At 47.6% G+C, this 25455-nt stretch overlaps 1 protein-coding gene across 5 annotated transcripts in view; it reads right to left on the bottom strand.

Moving 5' to 3' along the window:
• Positions 1-25455, bottom strand: part of LDLRAD3 (low density lipoprotein receptor class A domain containing 3) — a 245492-nt gene that overhangs the window by 103222 nt on the left and 116815 nt on the right. For all 5 annotated transcript variants that reach the window (XM_045484985.1, XM_045484990.1, XM_045484987.1 and 2 more), the window contains one exon: positions 11955-12089. In XM_045484985.1, the coding sequence (XP_045340941.1) occupies positions 11955-12089 (135 nt within the window). The remainder of the gene's footprint in view (positions 1-11954; positions 12090-25455) is intronic.

The following is a 25455-nucleotide window of genomic DNA, read 5'->3' as shown; positions in this document are numbered from 1 at the left end:
ATAAAACTATTCCAGAAAGCAAGGAGGAAGCCACATAGCCTTCTACTTCCCAGCTGCGGAAATCACAGAACATCACTTCTACCCTACTAGTCAAATAGTCACAAAAGTTTCCAGGGGAAGGGACACGGGCTCTAGTTCTTGATGAGAAGAATGCCAAAGAATTTGTGGACACACTTTAAAACTGCCACACTGATGGGCGCCCTAGGTGGCTCAGTCGGTTAAGCCTCTGACTCTTGGTTTCAGCTCAGGTCATGATCTCACAGTTTCGTGAGTTTGAACCCCGCGTCGGGCTCTGTGCTGACAGTGCAGAGCCTGCTTGGGATTCTCTCCCTCTCTCTGCCCCTCCTCTGTTCACACACGCACTCTCTCTCTCTCTCTTTCAAAATAAATAAACATTAAAAAAAGTAAAACTGCCACACTGCCACACTGCCACACTGAGGTCGGGAGAAAGACAGGGAGAAGTAATTGGCTGTGAAAAGCACAGGGATGTGTACTGTGGGGACATGGGCACCATACGGTCACCTCCCTAACACACGGCATACTTCCAGAAGGGAGAAACCGGCAGGCACTAGTAGACCAAGACAGTTAGAAAGAAAATAAATAGAAGGTTCTGAGCCACAAGGGAAAGGCTGCCTAACCAATCAGCTAGCGAGGACAAAGCATCGGTCCTTGGAGATTTCCTTCAGATGCCAAGTGAGCCAGGTCTGAGACTTCTGCAGAAAAAGCAAGTGAAAAGTCAGGTTCCTGTCATCTGAAGAATAACTACCACCTTGATCAAACTCCAAGATTAAGGGAAAAGCTTGGCTCTCAAAGGGTCACAACACATTTATAATAAATGAGTCCACGAAAGAAGGGCAAATATGTAAAGTGCCTCTCCAATTAGGCATCTGGGAATGAGGGAGGCCAGTGCAGGAATACTCAGTCCCACTGCGTCCGAGAGCCCCAGGAAGCGAAGCGCCCACTGAGTGTCCTCTCTCAGGCGGTGTGATTAATGCCACTCAGAGAAGTCTGTGGTCGAGTGGTGGCCAGTACCAAAACCCGACAGGGCACGCTATTGGCATAAAGCAACCTCAGTCTATTGGCTCAGTTTACAAGAGCCTGGGGAGAGACAGGCTAATTATTCCCCATTCTCTCCTTTTCTGCCTCTCAGAACATATACTCCTGAGATTGAGTTGGGCACAGGCGTACCCACAACGATAAAGAATACATGCAGGGCACCTGGGGGGCTCAGTCAGTGAAGCATCCGATTTCGGCTCAGGTTATGATCTCAGAGTACGTGGGTTCGAGCCCCGCATCAGGCTCTGTACTGACAGCTCAGAGACTAGAGCCTGCTTCACATTCTGTGTCTCTCTCTCTGTCCCTCCCCCACTTGTGCCCCCCCCCTCCTCTCTCTCTCTCTCAAAAATAAACATATAATAAATAAAATAATAAAAAAACATTTAAAAAATTAAAAAATAAAAAGAATACATGCCTCAGACTCTCTTGCAGCTCAGTGTGGTCATGTGACTAAGTTCAGGTCACTGGCTTACGAAGAAAGCTGACACTGTGCAGCTTTCGGGTCACCTCCTTAAAGAGGAAGTGGCCTGTCCTGGTTTTCTCCTTCTTTTCTTCTTTCTGATGTCTGGGAAATGGTGGCCACTGGAGCAGCCTCGGGAGCCCCAAAGAGGGCAGGGCTCCCAGTCGGCCCAGACTGCTCATCTCTGGGGTGTCACATGTGAGAGACTTTGTCTTATTTAAGGCACTTACTTAAAGTATCACTTCCACCTTATTTTAGCCACTGTTATCAGCCCATCTCCTGACTAATATGGAGTCCCTGGGCCACCTCAAGTCTTCCAAACTAAGAACATCACGGTGGAAAAAATCAGAGAAGAAACACTCAGCACGGCTCGTAAAGGTCCCCGAAGGATTTGCACCTTTCCCTCTTTGCTCCGCCTCTCCCGTCTTCCTACTCCCTCCTACTTGTCTGAGTACGAAACGACCTCTTCCCATGAGTCCGTGAATGGCTGCCGCTTATCGTCACGTGTGGTCCAGTCGAGTCAGCTCACGTGGAAGGGAAGGTCTACTCTGGGATACTCACTGAAAGATGGAGGCCTTGGGCCTCACGCGGACCAGGGCTGGGGACCAGGGCTGACAACCGGGGGCGATGGGGGATAAAGCAAAACATTTGCTCAGCCTCTTAAGGCTGACTCCGCCCTGAGCGTCTGAGTTTGAGGGAGACATTCTGATCTGCTGCCAGCCAGCCCATGAACGGACTGGCCTCGGGTCAGGTGTCCGTGCCTCATTGGGTCTACAGTGGCTCAGGTGGTTGGGAACAGTCTCAGAGCACGGAGGGCTCGTCCTTCCAAAGGTCTTAAGTGGAGCACGCAGTCAGGAAGGAGCTGAGGACGGGGCAGCTGATAGAACATATCTGATGTACGTTGGTATCCAGAACATACAGCACGTTAATATATACTTTTAAATGCAAGGATTAACACAACATTTTTCAAGTCGGTAGTGCTGGCCAAAGGGGTGATTGTGCATTCCTGGTCTTTCTCTCAACTGAAAATTAAGCTCCTAGGAATTATCTTGACTCCTCACAGCAAAGTGCTCTGCCAAAGACCTTCAAGAAAAGCTGACTACCGGTGCAAATTTGAGCAGCTCACGTGATTACAGAAGGGACACGATTTCCAGGAAAAGAACTCACGGAGCGAGAACGTGGCCACATGTCATTTTGGGGCATTCCAGAACCAAAGACTGATAGGCTGCAGTCTTCAGAGAGCAACAGGGAGGAAATGAGAAAGAGGTCCGGGAGCCTCTGGGGAATGTGACAAGATAATCTGTAACATCAGAGCCCATTTCCACTTTTCACAGGCCAAGAGTTCTCAGGTAGCCAAACTGGGGCTAACAAGGGAAAGATAATTACAGGACTGCATAACCCAGGAAGGAAGTGCAAGCTACTAGTCAAGGGTGGGAGACGGGGAACACCCAGCCCACGGTCATCGGCCCTCCCCAAAGAGAATTCACAGAATCGATTATTCCACAACCTCGTTTACAGTATCCCCAAATCTCGGTTAGGCTTTTCCTGCCGGTGGGTCAGCAAAGCCAACCAGGAGCCACGGAGAATCACAATGCTGGCTGTATGCAGTCGGAATCAGCCCCTCCTGTGACTTCCCTTACAGGGGTTGAGCGTCTCATTTCTCCTAGTTTTCTTCCTCTGGCTCCACCTTCCAAGTGAGGCATGTAGGGAGTGGGTCTCCACCGGCCGGTGCCAACCCACCCTGACAGTTTCAGCCCACCATGCACCCCCACCCCACATGCACACACATGCACACTTTCCTCCTGCCCTACCCGCTCCGGCAGGATGCCCGGCCTCGCGCTCGTTTCTGGCTCCATTTTTACTTATCCTTCAAGAGTATTTATCCATACTCCCCTAGGGAAACTGTCCTCGCCCACTGTCTCAGTCATGCCCCTCGTGTCACCACAGCGTGCTACTCGTTCCTCTGCGACAGCATTTATCACACTTTTGGGTAATTATCTGCAGGGCACGCTGCTTCTCCCTTGTAGACCGTGAGCAGTTTTAATCGGATCTAGCTGTGTGTTTCTTCCAGGACCTGAGTGAGGCCAGGCAACAGGGGGCACTCTGCAAACAGTGTGTGGGTGAATGAGTGTTGGGAATAGTCAGGAAACTAACAGGGTGCTGGGCGGGGGCCCGGGGCGGGGGGAGCTGTCCACAGACGGGACAGATAAACGGCCCCAGCATGATCAAGCAGCAGCTCAGAAAACTTGCAACGCAGACTTGCAGACAGGCAGGAAGCCCCACACGCGGTCCCATTGCCCCGAAACTTCTGTCCACAGCCTCAGGTGTCCAGGCTGGATGCGCCTCATGCCAGGGAGAGGGAGGGACAGATGGACAGATGGAGGCAGAAGCCAGGAGAGCCAAGAGGAGGGAGATGTGTGTAAGCAATGGGAGGGCCTAAAGAAACAGCTCTGAAGATTACCACGGTGGCTGCGGGATCAGGAAGCAATTACCGTCTCGGGAGGAGGGTCACTCTGACTTGCTTCTCAACGAGGGACATTTCAGAAATCCTCAAGCCCCCGCTGCAGTGGTTGAAGGAAAGGAAGCTTTCGTGACGCACTCGACTATTAGGAAGAAAACTCCACAGGTACAGAAAGGCAGCATTGCCCATCCTCCTGTGTCTTCGGCATTTCTGCCTTTCCTCGCCCCGCTGGGCTCTCAAACTCTCAAATTAAAAGTGGAAAAAAGGCTTCTGCAATCCTGCCGTTAATAGTACCTCCAGCAGCTTTATTCTAAGCAAAACCAAATGAGTTCTTTCGTGGGGACGAGTCTTTCTGAGGGTCCCTCTGACGCAGCCCTTGACTCCACTTGGTGGCCAACGGTTTTGTGGGAAATCCTCACTCTCCACCAAGTTCGAGCTGGCGACATTTTTGGTTGGATCCCCTGAACCTAGAAGGCTCTTTTTTGCTTTTAAATGTATAAGGCTCTTTTCCACTGGTATTTGAAAAGTGATAATAAAAACTAGCACTCTTCCAATCTCGTGCCTTCCGGGTTCCTCTAGAAATGCTCTTTGGCTGTTGGATCACTCGGTTATATTGTGTCGGATTCCCGCAGCTACAGGGTTTTCTCTGAGGTGTTTATTTGAGAGGGTGGGGTAAGACGCAGTCCCTGTCCCTAGTTCCTCCTTCCTGCAGCTATATATTTCCTCACTGGAAGCCCCGGTTCCGGCTCCCGCCCGGAGCCGGTCACTGGTGGGTTTAGACTGGCTGTGGCATTAGGCTTGGCAGATGAAAGCCACAAGCACAGTCGTCGGGAGGTGCCTGGAAACGGGTGCTGATGGTCTCAGTCAGACCCCTGGAGGGGTGCTGACTCACTGACTCCAGGGCCAGGACTGCTGTGGAGACACGGTTAATGAGGCCTGTACGCCACGAACGGGAGGGGAGCGTCTCGAGATACAAGCGGGGAGATGTCCTATTAACCAAGCACGGCTCTACGACCCCAAGAGCAGGCAGAGCAGCAGCTCTCCCCACGGGTTCATGCTCAGCCCCCACGGTCCCCTCGGTGCCCCGCGTGCTTTCACCTCTCCCCGGGCCCTGCTCTCACCCTGCTTTCGTGCTCTGGCCACCCTCCGGCAGCTCCCATCCCCTCGCTGTGGCACTGGGCACACGGCTGTGCCCTGCCTGAGGGTGGCGTCCTGGGGGCTGTATTAGTTTGCTAGGACCGCTGTTCACAACACCCACTACATGGTTTAAACAACAGAAATCTGGGGTGCATGGGTGGCTCAGTCGGTTGAGCGTCCGACTTCGGCTCAGGTCACGATCTCGCAGTCCGTGAGTTCGAGCCCCGCGTCGGGCTCTCTGCTGACAGCTCAGAGCCTGGAGCCTGTTTCAGATTCTGTGTCTCCCTCTCTCTCTGCCCCTCCCCCGTTCATGCTGTGTCTCTCTCCGTCTCAAAAATAAATAAACGTTTAAAAAAAATTTTTTTTTAAAATAAACAACAGAAACCTACTGTCTCACAGTTCTGGAGGCTGGATGTTGGCAGGGTCGGCTCCCTCTGAGGGCCTGAGGGAGAATCTGTGCTGTGCCTCTCCCCTAACATCTGGTGGGTTTGCTGGCTGTGTCTGGAGTTCCTTGGCTCATAAATGTATTAGCCCGTTTCTGCTTTCATGTTCACATGGAGTTCTCCGTGCCCTTTATGTTGTAAGGACACCAGTCAGATTAGATTAGAGGCCCACCTGATTCCAGTATGACCTCATCTTAACTAATCACATCTGCAATGACCCTATTTCCAAATAAGGTCTCATCCTGAGGCCCTGGGGTTTAGGACTTCAATATATGAATTTTAGGTGGGGGGAGGACATAATTCAAGAGAGGCCAAGGCCATTACTGTATCCCCTGTATGCGGCTCAAGGCCTGGCACATGGAGGTACCCCATTACCTTCCCACTGACAAAAAACACCAGTAAGGACTGCTTGCTCTCTCTCCCTCTCTTTTTCCCTCCCTCCTTCTCGCTCTCTCTCTCTCTCTCTCTCTCTCACACACACACACACACACACACACACTAACACACACTCCTACAGAAGAAAACAGGACAAAGCTGTCACTGTTAGCTTCTGGGGAGGTGCCAAACCTCACGACCAGCTTTCCAAATTCTCCTTGAGCGTTATCACCAGGATACAGCAGGCAAGATAAAGAAACTGCAACCCAACTGCCAAAATACTCAATTAGCTATCTTGGCACTGGTGGCTTTTTTAGAAGAGCTTAACTCTCCAGCATTTCTCATCAAGCAGGAAGGTGGACAGGCATCATTAGTCTTTCATACTGAAAGGAAAACCTGAGTATGGAAACAGGGAAGGTATGCCAGCCTTCACACACAACCTTGCCCGTGAGCTCACAGGAGGGCCAAGGGCGGGCATGGACTGATCACCTGGAGTTCCTGATCCCAGGTGAGTGATAACAGGGAGGCAGTGTCAGGGGACGATGAAGAACCACGAAGAACGTTAGTCTGTATGCTGGACGATCCACGTCCCATCCTGGCTTCACCATTTACTTGCTATGTGAACGCGGCACAGCCACGGAACAACCTGTGTGCTTCTCGAGCTCTTCATCTAGAAATGGAGATCATGTGTCTGGGAGAGGAGCTGCTCTCACAGGGATTTTGTGAGACTGGATGGGAAAATAAAGGTACAATGCTAAAACCGGTGCCTGATGCTTACTGCGCAAAGCAACGCTTATCCATGTATATATCTATCTCCTGTGTGCCTGATCTCCCTTCAAAGGTCTGACCCGCTCAACAACACCTACGTCTTCATAAGCTCTCTGCAATGAGAGCAATCAGAACTGGGACCCGCTCGGGAAGTATTCATTTTATTAGTTATTTATTATTGTACAATAAATTACTCCAAAATTTATTTTAAGGAACCAAACATTTATTGTCTGACAGTTTCCATGGGTCAAAAAATCCAGGAGTGGCTTAGCTCTGGCTCAAGACCTCTTAAAGGTCACAATCAAGGTGTGCGCCAGGCCACAGACAGGTCAGGGCTGGGCTAGCGGAAGATCCACTTCCAAGCTCATTCAGGTGGCCGCTGACAGGCCTCAGCTCCGCCCTGGCCTCTGATCAGAGCCCTACCCAGTTCCTTGCCACATGAGCCCATCCATGAGGCAGCCCAAAGATGGCAACCAGCTTCCACAGGCGTCAGCAGGAGAGAGTACACAGAACGCCAAAATCTTTTCTAATCTAATCTCGGAAGTGACATTCGATCAACTGTGCTGCTACTCTCTTTACTAAAATTGAATCACACTTTCTACAGCCATGTTCCCAACGGCCATTCTTCACAACAGCCAAAACGTGGAAGGAACTCAAATGTCCATCAACAGGTGCGTGTATGAACAAAATGTGGTACAGACATACAGTGGAGTATTATCCAGCTTTAATTAAAAGGAAGCAAATTCTGACACACGCTATAGCATGACTCTTACGGACATTTTGCTAAGAAAACTAAACCAGTCACAAAATGACAAATACTGTATGCTTCCGCTCATAGGAGTTATCTAGAGTAGTCAACTGCATGGACACAAAAAGTTGAATGGCAGTTGTCAGGGGCTGGAGTGCAGAACAGGGAGTTGTCTGTGGGTACAGCGTCTCAGTTTTACAAGATAGTAAAGTTCTGGAGTTTGGTTGCACAACAGTGCGAATACACAACACCTTTGGACTATACACTTACAAATGTTAAGGTGCTACATTTTATGTTACGAGTATTTTGACACAATTAAAAAAAAAAGGAAAGAAACCATGCAAGTCACAAGGTCCAGATCGCATTCAAAGGACGGCACTCTACCAGGGCATGAACCCCAGGGGGTAGGGATCACTGTAGGATGCCCGCCACAGTCAGTCATTTATCCAAAGTTGAAAAGAATCTATCCGCTCAATTAGGATTGAATCCAACATATCTAAGGCTACCTGAGTGCTGGCCACACCCAACACGTGCACAGCAGTACTGTGGACTCTCAGACGGGTTCCTAAGAAGCAGAAAAGCCATATGTGAGCCTGCTCCAAAGCTATGCTTTTGGAATGATCTGATATACAGGCTACGTTTCCAATCAGTAAATCCCCAATTAAAAATCGACTCCACCGCCGAGTTCTTTGGCTAATACCCCACCCCCCCCACCACCACCGCCGGTGGAATAGAAAGGTACATGGTCATGTTTGCGCTTTCGCGGTCCCCTCCCACTTCCAATTTCTGACAGTTTGTTGTTGGTTTCAAAGGCAAGGATAGAGGAGGGAACTAAATTGGGATGAGCAAGACAGGGAGGAGAGGCACACACAGCTGGTGTCTCTCAAGTGGAGACACGACTTTTTTCATACCCTCATCAAGTCGGAAGAAAAGTATTTCAAGCACCATATTTCCTGTCTTAGGGCCAGTCCTCTCCACTCCATCAAAATAAACATTATAAAATATAATTTTCTTTCCCACACCGAGTGAGAGCAAAGACACATTTTTCAAGGTCTGGAAGCCCCGCCGGAGCAGAGAGGATGTATTCTGACTAAATGAGCTCGCGTGCAGAAGGTGCTTAGCACAGTATCTGGCGCTTGGTAAGACTCGATAAATGTTCACATTATTCAGAGGACAATGGGTCAAATCCCGTGCCGTGTAAGACCATATTTTGTCGAGTCAAGATGCCTCTGACATTCTTCGGGAAGACACTGCATGAAGCACGGTCTCTCAAAAGCCCAGTCTGAGTCAGGTTTTCCCCCAGCCCCAGAACACTGGCGTTCCTTTGTTCACGCACTGGAATTAGTAGCCAGTTCGCATTTAGAAGCCACTCAATAGAGACACGCACACCCTCTGATACTAGAATCACACCCGGAGTGGAAAGACGCTCACATCATAGTGGGAATACAGAACTGAACACCGGCTAAGGGGCCAGCAGGTCCAGATTCTTGTCCCCTGTCACTACAGGGCGCACTCCCATTGAGGGAATGACAGAACCACCCACTCTATTTATTTATTTATTTATTTATTTATTTATTTATTTTTAATTTTTTTTTTCAACGTTTATTTATTTTTGGGACAGAGAGAGACAGAGCATGAATGGGGGAGGGGCAGAGAGAGAGGGAGACACAGAATCGGAAACAGGCTCCAGGCTCTGAGCCATCAGCCCAGAGCCCGACGCGGGGCTCGAACTCACGGACCGCGAGATCGTGACCTGGCTGAAGTCGGACGCTTAACCGACTGCGCCACCCAGGCGCCCCCCCACCCACTCTATTTAAATACCAGTAGTGATACTTATTATTTTAATAGACTGTGTACACTTGAACTCACATAATCTAAATATATATACACTGTCATAGCACAGAAGGGACAAATTAAACGCAGCTTCATAACATAACGCCCGACAAAGACATCTTTTCTAGCATACACAATTTATTGAATCCACTATGTGGAAGGGCGCTGTGCAGCTAGGTAGGATCGGTGGCATTTGAGGGGCAAAAAAGGCACACTTTTCTTCTTCCTGTTCTTTGGTAACTGGCAGAAGGGCCTTTCCACAATGCAAAGCACCCGGGCTCGGAGGCTGTCATGCCAAACGGCACCTGACAGCTGTCACCCGTGCCCGGATGGGACATGTTTTCAGGGAGCACATGCAAACAGAGCTTACATTCTACAGGGGTGTTGTTTGGGTAAGGGGGGCACAAAGCCGAGAGTCTAAGGAATGCTGCTTCAAGTTTCATATCTGCCAAGAGCTGGGCTTCGTGTGCAAGGGTCTCACCACTGACTCACCCTCCACCTCTGTTTATAACAATGACAGTACAAGGCAGAGAGAGAGAAAGGAGCTGGATGTGAAATACAAACTTCACCCAGCCATCACAGAGACAGTTCTTAAGGGCGAGCAAGAATCTGCTACAGCAAAATGCAGGGATAAGCATGTGGAGGGTAGGGGGATGCTGCCCAAACCCACCAGGACAAATTCCCTAATTTCCAAGTTTTAGAGGTAGGGGTCGTTTTGCTGAACATCTCATGGCACCACAGGTGAGTCTAGGATACATAAACACATAACGAACTACATAAGAAACAGTATTTGCAGAAAATGTTCTTCCATCCCTCCTATCTATGCTAATACCTTCACTTTGTGACCGCTATTCCCCTATGTGGTATCTATTGCTGCCGATGGCAGATGCCATAGGAGTTACACTGGTAAGTTTTGGTTTATAAACATCTGACTTTGTGTAAAGGCTAGAAACACCTTGCCATCCAATCAGCAGTTTAGAAATTCCCAGGGAAATGGCAAGATTAGAAACGTCTCTAAAGTTGGTATAAAACAGTGGTTCTCAGATTTAACATGTGTTGGAATCACTTGGAGGGCTTGTTAAAACACAGACTGCTGGGCCCACTTCCCGGGTTGATTCTGCTGGTTAGGGCACAGCCCGAGCTCTGTGTTTCCACAGAGTTCCCACATGATGCAGATGCTGCTGGTCTGAGGATTATACTTTGAGAACCACTGGTGAAGAAAAAACTCAAGGACGGAATTTTTCTGGATGAGGACAACCAGAGGGTAATGCTACCTAAGACTCACCTCCCAGAGCTGTTCTCTGCACCAATTTTGGCAAAATCTATGTTGATACACATGTTGTCTTTTCTTGTCTATGGACCCTCAGGTACACAGATTTGGATTGGTTATAATCCTTGATGTGTGACCTACCCTCACCAGTGGGCTACGCCTGACCCATTCATTCATTCATTCATTCATTCACTCATCCATTTTTAATAATGGCCTGCACCTAATAATAATAAACACCAACCAAAATAAAAGCTAGGACTTTGAAACTGGCCTCTCTGTAAGTTCACAGAGCTTACTCCGTCCATCTTGCCTCCCAACATATGAGCCAAGCAGTTAGCCACCTTTCTCTGGCCTTTCCAGTTTATAATTTTATTAAATCTATAAACTGTGGTACACACAGCAGAATACTGAGTAACAGTCACAACAAATGAAGTCTACCGATAAGCAACAATGTAGGTGAATCACAGCAACTTGACATTAAGTGAAAAAAGTAGTGATTGCATACAGATCCCACCAGTTTATAACATTAGAAATACATACTTCTTAGGATGCCTTAATTTGGATGTACATCTTTAAATCTTTATATATTCTTTTAATCACTGAAGAAAAGAGTCAATTAGTAAAGAAAAGAACCTGGTCAGTTTTAACAGAGGATATGACCTTGCTGTGTCCTTCTGGGCTCCCTTAAAAGCTCATCTTTCCATCCCCCCAACTGTATCTCTTCAGATTCTATAAAACAGCTCCGAGAGCAAAAAAAACCCTGATAGGAGCAGGCAATTCACGCAAGCAGGAGCAAAGTAGTAAACAAACACACGGGGGAAAATGTTGACTTTGCTCATAATCAGAGAAATGCAAATTAAAGCATTTGGGGAGCTATCATTCTAGGACTCCTAAATTAGCAAAAATGGAAAAAACAGAACAGCAGCGAATGCCCGGGATATGAAGATAAAACTGACATGTGCAGACAATGTTAGCAACCATGTAAAGAAAAGGAAGTATTGTTTCAAACAGCTGCACATTGAGGTGTAAGCCACGGACTGTGCTCTGCAGAATTCAGCCTAAAGAAGTAATGCAATGGGAAAAAAACCAATCCAGGTGGCCCCAACTCATGCAACAACGTAGAAAACCACAGTAGAGCACCCTGACCATATGCAAGGCAGCTGGGGCAAATTACAGTTTTGGAGAGAAAATGTATATGCGATACTCCAAACAGGAGAAACACAAAATACAAAATGGTAGGTGCATTAGGGTTAAAAGCGTATGTACAAGGGCCACAAGGCAAAGTGTAAAAACTAACATGCCTGTTGTATTTGGAGGGGGTATGGGTGTTGTTTCTTTCTGTTCAGTGTTAACTGTGGTATATGGCAACGCAATTGTTTTTTAAAGCTTAGGAGGCTTCCTACCTTGAGAGCTTTCACAGCTTTCCTCGTCGCTGTTGTCTTGACAGTTATTTTGCCCATCGCAAATGAAGCTCTTGTCAATGCAGAGGCCATTCTTGCAGTGGTAGCGGGCGGTGGAGCAAAGCAGAGGGTTGGCGGCTGTGAAGGGAGAACACAGCAGATCATCAGGGAGGCCAGCGAGTCCCTTGGAGAAGCCCCCAAACCAGGAGTGTGTCCTGCTCAGGAAGCAGTGAGCTCATCTTCCAAGATGGCGGACTCAATGACCATCCCGGGAAACTGGCCAGCCAATGAGGAAGACAGGACAACACTTACCCTGCCCTGTTCTAATAGCTCCTTCTCCCACGTCACCAGGCGGTACCCTATAACGTACCAACATGGCCAGGAGGCAATGACTCACTCCACATGGTTAACCTCTAGGCTGGCCAGCTGCCTCTGAGGGGCCTGGGGCAAAACCCGAATCTCCTGGGAAAGTCAGAGTGAAATGGTTGGTACCATAAGACACACAGATAAGCAAAGCCAGGAGGAGATGAGTTGGGGATCCCTGAACACCTGCCACCCAGGGAGTGATGGCATGATCCAAGAGCTGGGCTGGATTCTTCTGGTTCTGTGACTATGGACAAGCCTCTTAATCCCTCATGTATCTTTATGGCTTACCAAGGTAAACTCAGAGGTCTCAATTTCGTTACAATCCAAGAAGCCCATTAACCTTCTCGGTCAGCCTGAGCAGCACCGCTGTGAGGCTCCCTGGTCTAGGCACTTTCAGAACCTCAAAAGAAATGACAGGTATTGTCCCTCCCCTCAAGGAAAAGAGTGGTACTAGCCAGCGTGAGGTCTACACAAAACTACTTAACGCACAAGCAATTCTCCACAGAAAATCAGTATTTGTACAATGCAATTTACCTGTTTCCCTGTTCCCTGCAGTGCAATTCAAACAAGGCTCATTGCTATTTTCAACAAATGAAGTAGCAAAGTAGAAATCCGTCCAATCCTAGCTCTGCCAGTTATTAGCCGTGTAATATTATGCAAATTACTCTTGGAGTCTCAGTTTATCTATAGACAGGACTGGCTACATAATTTGTGGGGCCCAGTGCAAACTGAAAATGTGGGGTCGGGCTCAGTCGGTTAAATGTCTGACTCTTGATTTCAGTTCAGGTCATGATCTCACAGCCGTGAGATCGAGCCCCACATCAATTTGGGATTCTGTCCCTCCCTCTCCCTCTGCCCCTCCCTCTCGCTCTCTGGCTCAAAAAATACAAAAAACAAAAATATTGAAAAATGAAAACTCGGGGTCAACTATTCAGAAATTAGTTAAAAATTCAAGAAGGCAGTGCAGGGGATAAGAGCAAGCATGGTACCCTTCCAAGTGGAGTCTGGGCCCTGTCTACCTGTGCAGGAGACAGGACCTGAAGCCGGCCCTGCTTACGGCATTAATTCGTGCACCAAATGAGATGGTGTGTGAGAAAACGTGCGGTGCAAAGTCTGACTCGTAGCATAACGCTCAGGGAACATTAGACACACTCCCTTAGTCATGTCTGTCTCGGTCCAGAGAGTGAGGCCCTCCCTGCACGGGCAATGTTGGTGACGATGAGGAGGAGTCATACTAGATGTGGGGTACTAAACCAAGCCCACAATTGCATCACACATGATGGGAAGAGCACCAGGTTGGGGCACTGGGGCTAGCACAGGGATTGCTATGGGGTCAGGGGCAAGTTAGCCGTGCTGCCCTTCAGCGGTCCTCAATTGTGGGGTGGCATTTTGTTTTTCACTTTTTTAATGTTTATTCATTTTTTGGGAGAGAGAGAGAGCATGAGTGGGGAGGGGGAGGGAGAAAGAAACACACACACAGAATCCAAAGCAGGCTCCAGGCTCCGAGCTGTCACCACAGAGCCTGATGCCGGGCTGGAACCCACGAACCGCAAGATTGTGACCTGAGCCGAAGTCGGACGCTTAGCCGACTGGGCCACCCAGGTGCCCCTGCAAGATGGCATTTGTAATACATCTTTCCCACACGCTTCACTGAGCTATTGTTAAGATATACACAGATCAAGGCTGCAAGGGCTGAAGACTTCACAGGGCTTCATAAACCTGAAGGACTGAAGAGGGTTGTTTTGTTTTGTTTTGTTCTGTTTTGTTTTTCCCCAGTATCTTTATTTAACTCAGAAAGCTTGACTTGAAAGGTCAGAGGAGGTAGAGGGGAGGAAGAAGCCAGGGCTCTCAGTTTTAAAGATAATGGACCAGTGTAAAGTCAAATAAAAGCAGTCTGGCCTGAAAATATTAAGTTTTAATTATTTAAATCGCTGTGGGCCACAGAGCTGTTCAACTTGATCAGAGTGAAACCAAGGTCTGATTTCAGCCAAAACCAAAATGGGGAAGCCCAAACCACAAATCACGTTCGGTTTCTGTCGAAGGCAGCCTTCCAAACCCTTCGGCAGCCCTCCGTGGTGGCCTTCAGCCTCCCTGGGACCTCGCGTGGTCACGTGCCCGCAGCCGAGGCATCAGCAGCAATCAGCTTGCTCCGACAGACAGCCTCGGGAAGGCGCTGTAATCACTCCAAGATGGGGCTCTGCACACGTACGTGAAGGCTCTGGTAGGGGAGTCTGTGCTGAGTCAACCTTGCTGACGGTGCCGGCATCCACTCACTTTCCGTCAGCCTTACACCCCTGCAACCCTGCAAACCTTCCCATGGCAAAGAAGGCATCTATCTGTACGTGCGTGTGTGCACATGTATGCGCACAGACACATTACATACACGTGCGTGTTAGGCGTATACACAGACCACACGTATCTTCAAGATGAACGAAGACGGACTATCCCTTAAGACACAGCTCTGAGAAAGAATCCAGACTGACAACCAAGTCACAGACTGGGTTTAACCCATGCAGCCAAAAGGACTATCAGGCAGGCTCACACAGGCAGATCTCAGGCAGATCTCTCACAACCCAAAAGGAAGAAGACGAACAACTCAGTATGAAAATGGGCGAAACGACCGGGCAGTTCCCACAAGAGGAATGGCAAATGGTCAATAACGATGTGAAAAAACGTTGACTGTCATCGGTAATAAATAAATAAAGCTCCGCTTTAACCACAGCACACTTGCCAAACTTACGGTCTTAAAAGATCAGGTTGTTGGCAAGGATGTGGAGGGAGAGAAGGTCTCAGGGACCACCAGTGGGAGCGCAAATTGGTGGATCCACCTTGGAGACCAATTTAGTCACAGCCCGTAAAAAGGTGCACATGCCCCACAGCCCAGTGATTTCGCTTACTGCACGCTCCAGGAGAATCCTGAACAAAACAAAAATGTTTACGGAAGCACTGCGTGTAAAATAAAAAAATTAGAAATGACCCAAATGCTCACCCATGGGAAAACAGGTACAACGTGCTACAGTGTTATAAGAGAATTCCGCAGCAGGAGGAGGCTAACGTTTTCTGTAAAGGGCCAGTTAATAAATATTTAAGGCTTTGCTAACCATTCTGCCTTTGTGTCTGCTAGAACTACTCAACTTTGCCATTGTAATGCAAAGCAGCCATGGAAAATTCATACACAAAAGGGCATGGCTGTGTTCCAATAAAATTTTATTTATAAAAACAGGTGGGACGGGGTGCCTGGGTAGCTCAGTTGGTTGAGCATCCGACCCTTGATTTTGGCTCAGGTCATGATCTCATGGTTCACCGGTTTGAGCCTCACATCGGGCTCTGTGCTGACAGCATGGAGCCTGCTTGGGAGTCTCTCTCTCCCTCTCTCTCTCTGCTCCTCCCTGCTCACTCGTGCGCGCTCTCTCTCAAAAGATAAATAAACTTAAAAAATAAAAAATAAACAAACAGGTGGTAGAGCATATTTGGCCTAGGGGCCATAGTTTGCGAACCCCTGATGAAGACTAGTAAAAAAATCAATCAACAACAACAACAAAAAAAAAAAAAAAAGAAAGAAAGAAAGAAAGAAAGAAATCAAAGAACCAGAGTCAAGATGGATAAATCTCACACATATGACAGTGAGGGAGAAAAGTAAGTTCAGGGCAGTAGATGCCTCTGGAGAGAAGGGAGAAGGACAGAATCCAGGAACAAGTACATACTGCAAACTTCTAATGATGCCTGGTAACCTTTTATTTTAAAAACCTGAAGCAAATAAGTCAAAACGGAAATAATAGGATTTTTTAAGTGAGACATAACTGACATATAATATTATGCTAGTTTCAGGTATACAAAATAATGATTTGATATTTGCATGCATTGTGAAATGACCACCACAATAAGTCTAGTTAACATACATTGCCATACACAGTTATGAATTTTTTTTCTTGCGAGGAGAACTTTTAAGATCTACTTGGGGCTCCCGGGTGGCTCAGTCGGTTAAGCATCCGACTTCGGCTCAGGTCATGATCTCACGGTTCGTGAGTTCGGGCCCCGCGTCGGGCTCTGTGCTGACAGCTCAGGGCCTGGAACCTGCTTCTGATTCTCCCTCCCCTCAGCTCCTCCCCTGCTCACACTCTGTCTCTCTCTCAAAAATAAATGAAGATTAAAAAAAGAAAAAAGATCTACTCTCTCAGCAGCTTCCAAGTATACAATAGTTTTATTAACTATAGTTAACCTAGTTATACCATTATAGGATTAATAATATGACAGATTATTATTAACTACAGTTAACATAGTTATAATAATATGGTAACAACAATAGATAATGGGATTTTTAAAACACGGCGTTGGGGACACAGGTGTTCATTTAATCTCACTTTTCCTTTTCAGTATGTTTGAAAGATTTCACGAAAACATGTTAAGTGTCTACTCTGGCAGAAATGTCCCAGGGATCATTCGCTGTCCTTTTCCTTCACTCTTCCCTCACGAAATTCTCTCTGGCCCACAAACACCTGTTTTAGTATCTTTCGCGCTTAGGTGCCCAGCTGCTCAGAAGACACAGGTACGTACTGGCAAAAAGCCATACCTGGGGTACCTCCTCATCGGCGGCTCCTCAGAAAACAGCGTATCCTCCCCACCACCCAATCTCAGGGCAGAGAAACAGAGGCAGAGGAAGCCCGCGGAACACTCCCCCAAGCCAGCGGCAAGCCAGAGAAAAAAGCCTTTGAACCATCAAGACACAGGCTGCGATGTCCGTGTCCTTCAAATGCCAGGAGCTTCCTCGCAAAAGGGCCCTCAAGCCTTCACCTCCCTCAGGGTCTATGGATTCTCCATTTATGTGAATTCCAACAAGGTGTGGGTTCCCATTCCCAAGGGCACAGCAAATGAGGAGGGAGAGGGGCTGCTGACTGCCACTCTACAGACAAACTGCCAGCAAGAAATAAAAGCAGACGTCGATGGCAGGAGACAGAAAAGCTATAAAAAGCTGCCTTAAGAATTCCAAAAGCAGAGCAGCCTAAGATAGTTTCAAAAGAGACCAGAAAGTTCCAAAAGGAGCCAAAGGCAACCCTATATTACAGCCTGGTCTAAAAATTAACGTTTCTAAGAATGGCCCTGCACTGTCACCAACGAAGGTAAACACCGATTACGCCAGGATGCAACGCATCTCAGAGGGATCCCTGGCAACCAGGGTCCTCAAAAGTATAAAGATGTTCAGTTATTAGTCAGACTCACTTAACCAGAGGAGCAAATCTCCCCTAAGACCCCAGACAGCTCGAGTTTCACGGTATCTCTTCCAGGGCCTCCGCAGCTACCTACCAGGCTCAGCCAAAGCTCGGGGTGAGTGTACATGGGACTGCGGTGGACCAGCCCCGTAGGCTCTGGGTGGGCAGGAAAGAGTCTTACGGGTCCCTGTGGTCCCGTAGAGCCTTCCACGGGACCCTGAAACAGTAACTGCTCAATGCACAGCTCATCAGCCGAGCAGGAAATACTCTGTTCTTTAGGATGTTACGTCTCAGTATTTTCTAGCAATATTTAATGTGCTCCAAATCTATGTTTTCTTTGTCCTTGGTCAGGTTTACCAGTCACCAGAAAATGTATTACTTTACTTAGGTAACTAGAAAGAGGAACACTATTTATCTCAGCAAGGATGGAAAAAGTGGTCTGGAGAGTCGATTTCAAAAACTCAACAGCAGACTCAAAAACTCCTCAGTTATTATTATCAGCACAACAAACAGGGATCTCAGGATGTTTCCGAGCCCACAATAGTCAGGAAAGAGAACTTGTCTTTCCCTGCCAGAGAGAGAGAGAGAGAGAGAGAGAGAGAGAGAGGAATGAGTTAAGGTTAAGCTCAGTGGTTAATTAAACTGGCAGCGTTTACTTCAACCACATCTGAAGGAGAAGGACCCGAGGCCCACTGCGGTTGCCCAAAAGCAACTGACCGGCTTCGAGACAGGAAATGAAGCAATCCGTCTCTAGCAGGATGTAGGAAATGTCGCCTTTAATCCATTTAAAGTCTGTGAAGTCAGCCCCTCTTCTACCTCAAAGGGTTCTTCATAAAGCACGTCAATGAGAAACCCCTCATCACCAGCGCCCTCACTTCCCATCTGTTCCCCATCCTGTGGCGGTTTCTCTTCCCCTCTTCACCAGGCATCCCAACCTCACGGCCCCCAGGGAAATCTTGTCTTTCCAGCCCCATTTCTCTGGAAACCAGGCAGCTGGGGGAGATGGAACTGCCCTGGGACTTCCTCTGTTCCAGGATGCAGGGCGCCTGGCCCCAGGCCTCTGTGCAAATCATCTGTCCCATTAACAAGCACTACCCTTTTTGTGGCCTGGAAAACGCTTGCCGCCGACCTTCAAAGAGGTAGCCGGTGTGCGGCCAGCTGCGAGTTCCTGCCTTCCTCTCCAAGTCTGCTCTGCAAGGCCTCTCCCGCAGTCCTCTGCCCACCAAGCCACTGGGGCCCATGCACAGCCATGTTCTGCAGCTAGAACCTCTTCTGAGTCGGCAGGAGGGCAAGAGGTCATTATGTGGGGCCCGAGGCAGGAGGCCAAGAGTCCTTCATTCCACTTGCCTTTTTTTCAGTCTCTAAGGACTCAGAGGATTTGAATTTCCAAAACCCCTCTGGAGTCCACCAGGTGCCAGCGGCAGAATTTGCTGAGGTAGTTTGTTTCCTCCTCCCTAGAAAGGCTTCCCGGACGTGCCTAGCTCCTGTCCAACACCCAATTTCACTGCCCCAACCACTGCCTTTGCGGGGATGGCTCCCCAGACTTTTCCTCCTGCACTAAACCTCATTCCTGACGCCCTGTGGACACTTCTGCCTGAACATCCCCTCTCCTCAAACTCTGCGTGTCTGAAATGGACGACCTCCCCCGCCCCCTTCCTGTGATTCCACTCCTATTAAAGGACCACCATGTCCCAGTTCCTCAGGCTCCAGCCACGTCTGACCTTCTCCCTCTCCGCACCTTGCGTGCACTTGGCTCAATACCCACTGCTCCTGACTGGGTATAAAATACAACCCCCAATTCTTAACTTTTCTTGATCTGCCGCAGCCTACCAGGCCAAGCATACACTTTGCCGTTATGGTTAGAACTGAGTGTGAAGTCCACCCGGGTTCATATTTCAGCTTTCCCACTCACTAGTACATCATGTTAGGAAAATCATCTGACTTCTCTCAGCCTCATTTTCCTCATCTGTAAAATGCGGGATAGGGGCGCCTGGGTGGCGCGGTCGGTTGGGCATCCGACTTCGGCCGGGTCACGATCTCGCGGTCCGTGAGTTCGAGCCCCGCGTCGGGCTCTGGGCTGATGGCTCGGAGCCTGGAGCCTGCTTCTGGTTCTGTGTCTCCCTCTCTCTCTGCCCCTCCCCCGTTCATGCTCTGTCTCTCTCTGTCCCAAAAATAAATAAACGTTGAAAAAATAAAAATAAAAAAATAAAATGCGGGATAAAAATACTGCCATTATTGGGGCACCTGGGAGGCTTGGTCAGTTAAGCGTCTGACTCTTGATCTCAGCTCAGGTCTTCGTATCAAGGTTGTGAGTTCAAGCCTCACGTTTGGCTGGAACCTACCTTCAAAGCAAATTGTGCCTTTATAATAAGATTTTGTTATAATTGAGATAATACACGCAAATAACTGAGAATAGCATGTGGCCCGCAGAGGCATTCAATAGATGCTTGTTATAATTAACATTACGCACATTACACGTAACTACACCTACCAATATAGTGGTTAAGAGTTTGGGTCCTGGATTTATCCTGTGTGGGTTGAGATACTGACTGTACCACTTACTGGGTGACCTTGGGCAAGCTATTCAACTTCTCTGTACCTGTCTCCTTGTCTATAAAAAGGGAGTAATATTACCAACCTAAAATGAGATTAGACACATTAAAGCACATAGAAATGTGCCACATGCATGTAAGTGTTCAGCAATTGTCAACCAAGTGGCTTCTATGTCCTGTAGTTTGCACGCCTCCCAGCCTCTGCCTGGGCTCTAAGCCTGAAACTGTAGTGCTAACTTTTTAATGGTATTCATTCTCCTAGATCCGCGTCCTTCAACAGCTCCCACTGATGAGCCCAGAGGGAAATAACCTTCCCATCACAGCTTCCCACAGCACTCCCAACTGCCAACCCCATGTTCTAATCATCTGGATGTGAGCATTACTGTCTCCCTTGCTCGAGTACGATCTCAACAATGCCAGGGTCCTGTATGTGACCCAGGTCTATATCCTTTGCGGCATCGTGCACAGGTCTGGCATAGAAATTGTGGAAAGAAGAGAATCTGAAAGAAGGCAGGAGCTGGGGGCTAATGAACAATGTGTGGCCTAAATATGCTCTCCGGGTATACATCTGAGACTGCAGAAGAGGTTCAAGACATCCATATGTTAGGAATATATCCTGACTGCCTGTCTTCCTTCTTTAACCCTTTGTTTGGTTAGTTAGTTGCTTGGCCCATTTGTCAACAGACATTTATGACTGACTACTTCCTTCAAATAAAGCACTCCACTAGGCACAGGGGATAAAAGAAATCCCAGTCTGTGTTCTTCCAGAGCTGACATTCTAGTGGGGAGACAGGAAAGGCAAGAGGCAATGAAGATAAAGCATGACGAGCGTGATTCGTTCCACATATATTTACTCGTGCTAAGGCCGAGCCCAACTGCATGCCTGGCACTGGGGACACAGCTGTGAACCTGCCAATATACCATCTCACGAGGTCACAAGCAGGGAAGACAACGTGAACACAAGGTGGCACTGAGAAGAGTGAAGCAGAGAAGGAAACAGAGTGGAAGACTGGCGAGGAAGGGGGTTATGTTTTTTTTTTTTGTTTTTTTGTTTTTTTGTTTTTTTTTCAACGTTTATTTATTTTTGGGACAGAGTGAGACAGAGCATGAACGGGGGAGGGGCAGAGAGAGAGGGAGACACAGAATCAGAAACAGGCTCCAGGCTCTGAGCCATCAGCCCAGACCCCAACGCGGGGCTCGAACTCACAGACCGCGAGATCGTGACCTGGCTGAAGTCGGACGCTTAACCGACTGCGCCACCCAGGCGCCCCGGGGGTTATGTTTTAATAGGGTGCTCAAGGCAGGTCTCTCTATTTAGGTGGCGTTTGTTCGGAGGAGGCCCAGGACGGTATGTGAACACACAGGAGAATGACCCGGCCCAGCCCTGGCAAACCAGGGATGGTTCCGTAAGGAAGCAGGTCACACAGGAAGGAGTCTTAAAGGAAACCTTGATGAGGGGGCTTTGGAGCAATGGGCGAAAGGGTCCTCCTGCTGCCCATCTGATGCGGGCCCAACTCCTTGAGGCCACTGCCACTGGCAGAGGAGTGAAGAAGAAATACAGAATCGAATCTGGCTGACGTGACCAGAGTTTTGGGAACATGCCAGCACCAAGGGGCTCTGTGAACAAAAACCACAGAGACACCGGCAAAACCATTTGGCTGCTTGGGGGGACAGGCAAGAACTTGTCATCAGTGGAAGAAACACAGTCTGGGACCTGGTGGTGTTTCTGGGCACAAGTACAGTGAAACCAATAGCATAAGGTCCTTAGCGTGAATCAGTGTTCCATGTGGTCACCCAGGCAACTCTGCCATCTTGGTTCTGGGCAGAAGTCTCTGTCTTCACTGAATGGGACCCAGGTCAGGGCCATGTGGCCAGCCGAGCTCCAGCCAAGAATGTCTGAGCACAGGGAAGAAGGGAGAGGTCTGAACACAGCCAAGGGAGAAAGGACAAAAGGCAAAAGAGTAAAATCTCAGCATTGCGAGCCTCTAAGAGGAAATCCTGATTCTTGCTTATCCTCGCTCCTGAGTCAAATGAATGCAAAAAGTGGGAAAACACATCTGTAAAAACAAAGTTCTTTAAAATTACAATTCTCCAGGGGTGCCTGGGTGGCTCAGTCGGTTAAGCGTCTCACTTTGGCTCAGGTCGTGATCTCAAGATTCGTGAGTTTGAGCCCCGTGTTGGGCTCTGTGCTGACAGCTCAGAGCCTGGAGCCTGCTTTGGATTCTGTGTCTCCTTCTCTCTCTGCCCCTCCCCCACTCGTGCTCTGTTTCTCTCTCTCTCAAAACTAAATAAACATTAAAAAAATTTATGATTCTTTAGTTATCGATGCAAAGTCAAGACATAATCCAACGAAACCTCTCCTTCAGCTTTTATTATTTTTACTGTTTTATTATATGCCAAATGTACAAAAATAGAGACTGGCATAATGAATCCCCATGTTCCAATCATCTGGCTTTAAAAATTATCAACTCACTGACAGTTTCATTTCAACCCTACCCACATCCACTACCCTCATGAGATTTCATCTTTATATATTTCTAATTATTATTATACTTATTACTATGTTTAATATGCTATTAGATATTATATATGTATACACATAGATACATCTTTATATGTAAGTATTTTTTAAAATAAACAGGGGCGCCTGGGTGGCGCAGTCGGTTAAGCGTCCGACTTCAGCCAGGTCACGATCTCGCGGTCCGTGAGTTCGAGCCCCGCGTCAGGCTCTGGGCTGATGGCTCAGAGCCTGGAGCCTGTTTCTGATTCTGTGTCTCCCTCTCTCTCTGCCCCTCCCCCGTTCATGCTCTGTCTCTCTCTGTCCCCCCAAAAAATAAATAAACGTTGAAAAAACAAAAACAAAAAAAAATAAATAAATAAAAATAAAATAAAATAATAAACAGATTATCATTCTCACACTTCACTTTTTTTTTTTTTTTCATTCTCACACTTTAAAAAACTAACTGGATTGCCTTAACATCATTAAATATTCAACCACAATTCATTTTCCCAGTTACCTCAATTTTGGGGGTTATTTTTTTTTCAAATGTTTATTCATTTAATTTGAGAGACACCAACAGAGAGCAAGCAGGGGAGGGACAGAGAGAGGGAGAGAGAGAATCTCAAGCAGGCTCCACGCTGTCAGAGCTGAGCCCAATGCGGGGCTTGATCTCACAAACCGTGAGATCATGACCTGAGCCAAAATCAAGAGCCGGGGGCTTAACTGACTGAGTCACCCAGGTGCCCCCACTTTTTTTTTTTTTTTTACAGTTGGCTTGTTGGAGTCAGGACTGAAATGAGATCTGTATGTTGCATTTGACTGATTTGTCACTCATTCTCCCCTTCAGTCTGTAGATTCCCTCTTCTTCTAATTTTTCTTAGAATTTATTAATGGATGCAATGGAGTCCTGAAGAATCTCTCATATTCTGGATCTGGCAGTATGTCTCCCCATGGAGTCGCTAACATGTTCCCCTGTCCCTGAATTTCCTATAAACAAATGGTTAGTGTTACAGACGTCATGTTGTGTCTCCCAGAGTTCACATGTTAAAACCCTAACCCCTAATAAACGGGATGGTCTTGGAGTGGAGCCTTTGGTAGGAGATTAGGGTAAAATGAGGTCATGAAGGTGGCACTCTCAGGATGGGATCAGGGCCGTTACGAGATGAGGGGCCAAGGGATTTCTCTATGTGTGAAAGAAGAAAGTTTACTTTCTCTTCTGCCTTCCTCACCAGGGAAGGCCAAGTGAGGACATCAGTAAGAGGAGGGCCCACACCAAGAACCCAGCCACGATGGTAGCCTGGATCTTGGACTTCCAGGACTATGAGAAGTAAGTTTAAGTCACCCAGTCCATGGCCTTCTGTTACTACAGCCCAAATTGACTACGGCAGATTCACAGGCTCAATCAATCAGGCTCAGGTTGGAAGTTTTGGCAGAAACACCTCACAGTGATGATGTGTGTTCCTGTTGGGTCATATCAGAAGGCAAATAACATCTGGTTGTCTCTTTCCTTGTGATCCTAAGACTGATTTGCGGGAGGTTCCAATTCCAGGTCAGATGCGGTAATCACACCCGCCCTGTCTCTGCCACTGCGTGCAGCTGCAAGAAAAACCTAGCCAAATACATGGTACAGCTATTTTTAGATTCTGGAAAGTAAACTGGAGTAGACCAACTGGGGAAGAAGAACAAAATTCAATCTATCACTGAAATAGTGGTAAATTTACTATTCCCTCATTCCCCCGGCAGAGTCCCAGGAAAACTACAAAGTATCGGAAAGACAGTGGTGGGCAGGGAGGAACTTGGAAAAGCAACCCTATAAAGTTATTTATGAACTTCTAGGCTGTCCCCAGTCTGCACAAGCATGGATCTGGTCCTAATCAGCACACCCAAGACTTTGAGAACCAAACTCACCAACTACTGCCCACGTCTCAGACAGACCACACAGGAGGTGCCCATGCACCACACATCCAAACAGCAGTGCAAAAAACAGTCTGAAAACTATGACAACGGCAGCCCACAGAGGGGCTGTTAGGAATCTGTGGCCTGACCCAACAGGGTCATTTGCTTACTAAAACAAAAATATAAGCATTCTCTGCAGGACTGACACAAAACCCAGAAGGTCGTACATAACCACCAAAATATCCAGAATATAATCCAAAATTAACTTGCCTTGTGAAAGCAATCAGGAAAATCTCAATTCTCATGGGAAAAGATAATCAACAGACATCGACGCCAAGATAAGACAGATGTTGGAATTATGTGACAAAGGCTTCAGAGCAGCTCTTACAGAAAGACTCTAACAAGCAATCACATACACTCTTGAAACAAATGGAAAATAGAAAGTCTCAGCAAAGAACCCAGAAGGAACCAAAAAGAAACTTTAGAACTGAAAAATACAGTGACGAAGAAACAAAGAAACACACCGTGTGGGCTCAGACTAGAGATGACAGAAGAGAAAGTAAACTTGACAAAAGACTAACAGACATGATCTAACCTGAACAATGAAAGGAAAAAGGTTGACTAGAAACTGAACAGAGCCTCAGGGACCCGTGGGATGATCACAAAAGATCCAAAGTTGTTATCAGAATCCCATAAGGAGAAGGTACAGTACTTGAAAATGATTTGAAGAAAGAATACCTGAAAATGTACTGAGTATAGCAAAAGACAAAGGCTTGCACATTCAAACAGAACCCTATGCAGAATATACTCAAAGAAATCCACATAGCCACACACCCACACACACACGCTATAATCTAGCTGCTGAAGCTAGGCTGGGAGAAAAAAAAAACTTTTCAAAGCGGCCAGAAAAATGATGCATTTTCTACGGGGAAACAATTTGAATGGCTGCAAATTTCTCATCGGAAACCACAGAAGCCAGAGGA

This window comes from Leopardus geoffroyi, chromosome D1 (genome assembly GCF_018350155.1).
Source record: "Leopardus geoffroyi isolate Oge1 chromosome D1, O.geoffroyi_Oge1_pat1.0, whole genome shotgun sequence".
Taxonomy (NCBI): Eukaryota; Metazoa; Chordata; class Mammalia; order Carnivora; family Felidae; genus Leopardus; species Leopardus geoffroyi.
Note: the sequence above shows the minus strand (reverse complement) of the source record. Positions and strands in the feature narration are given on the sequence as shown.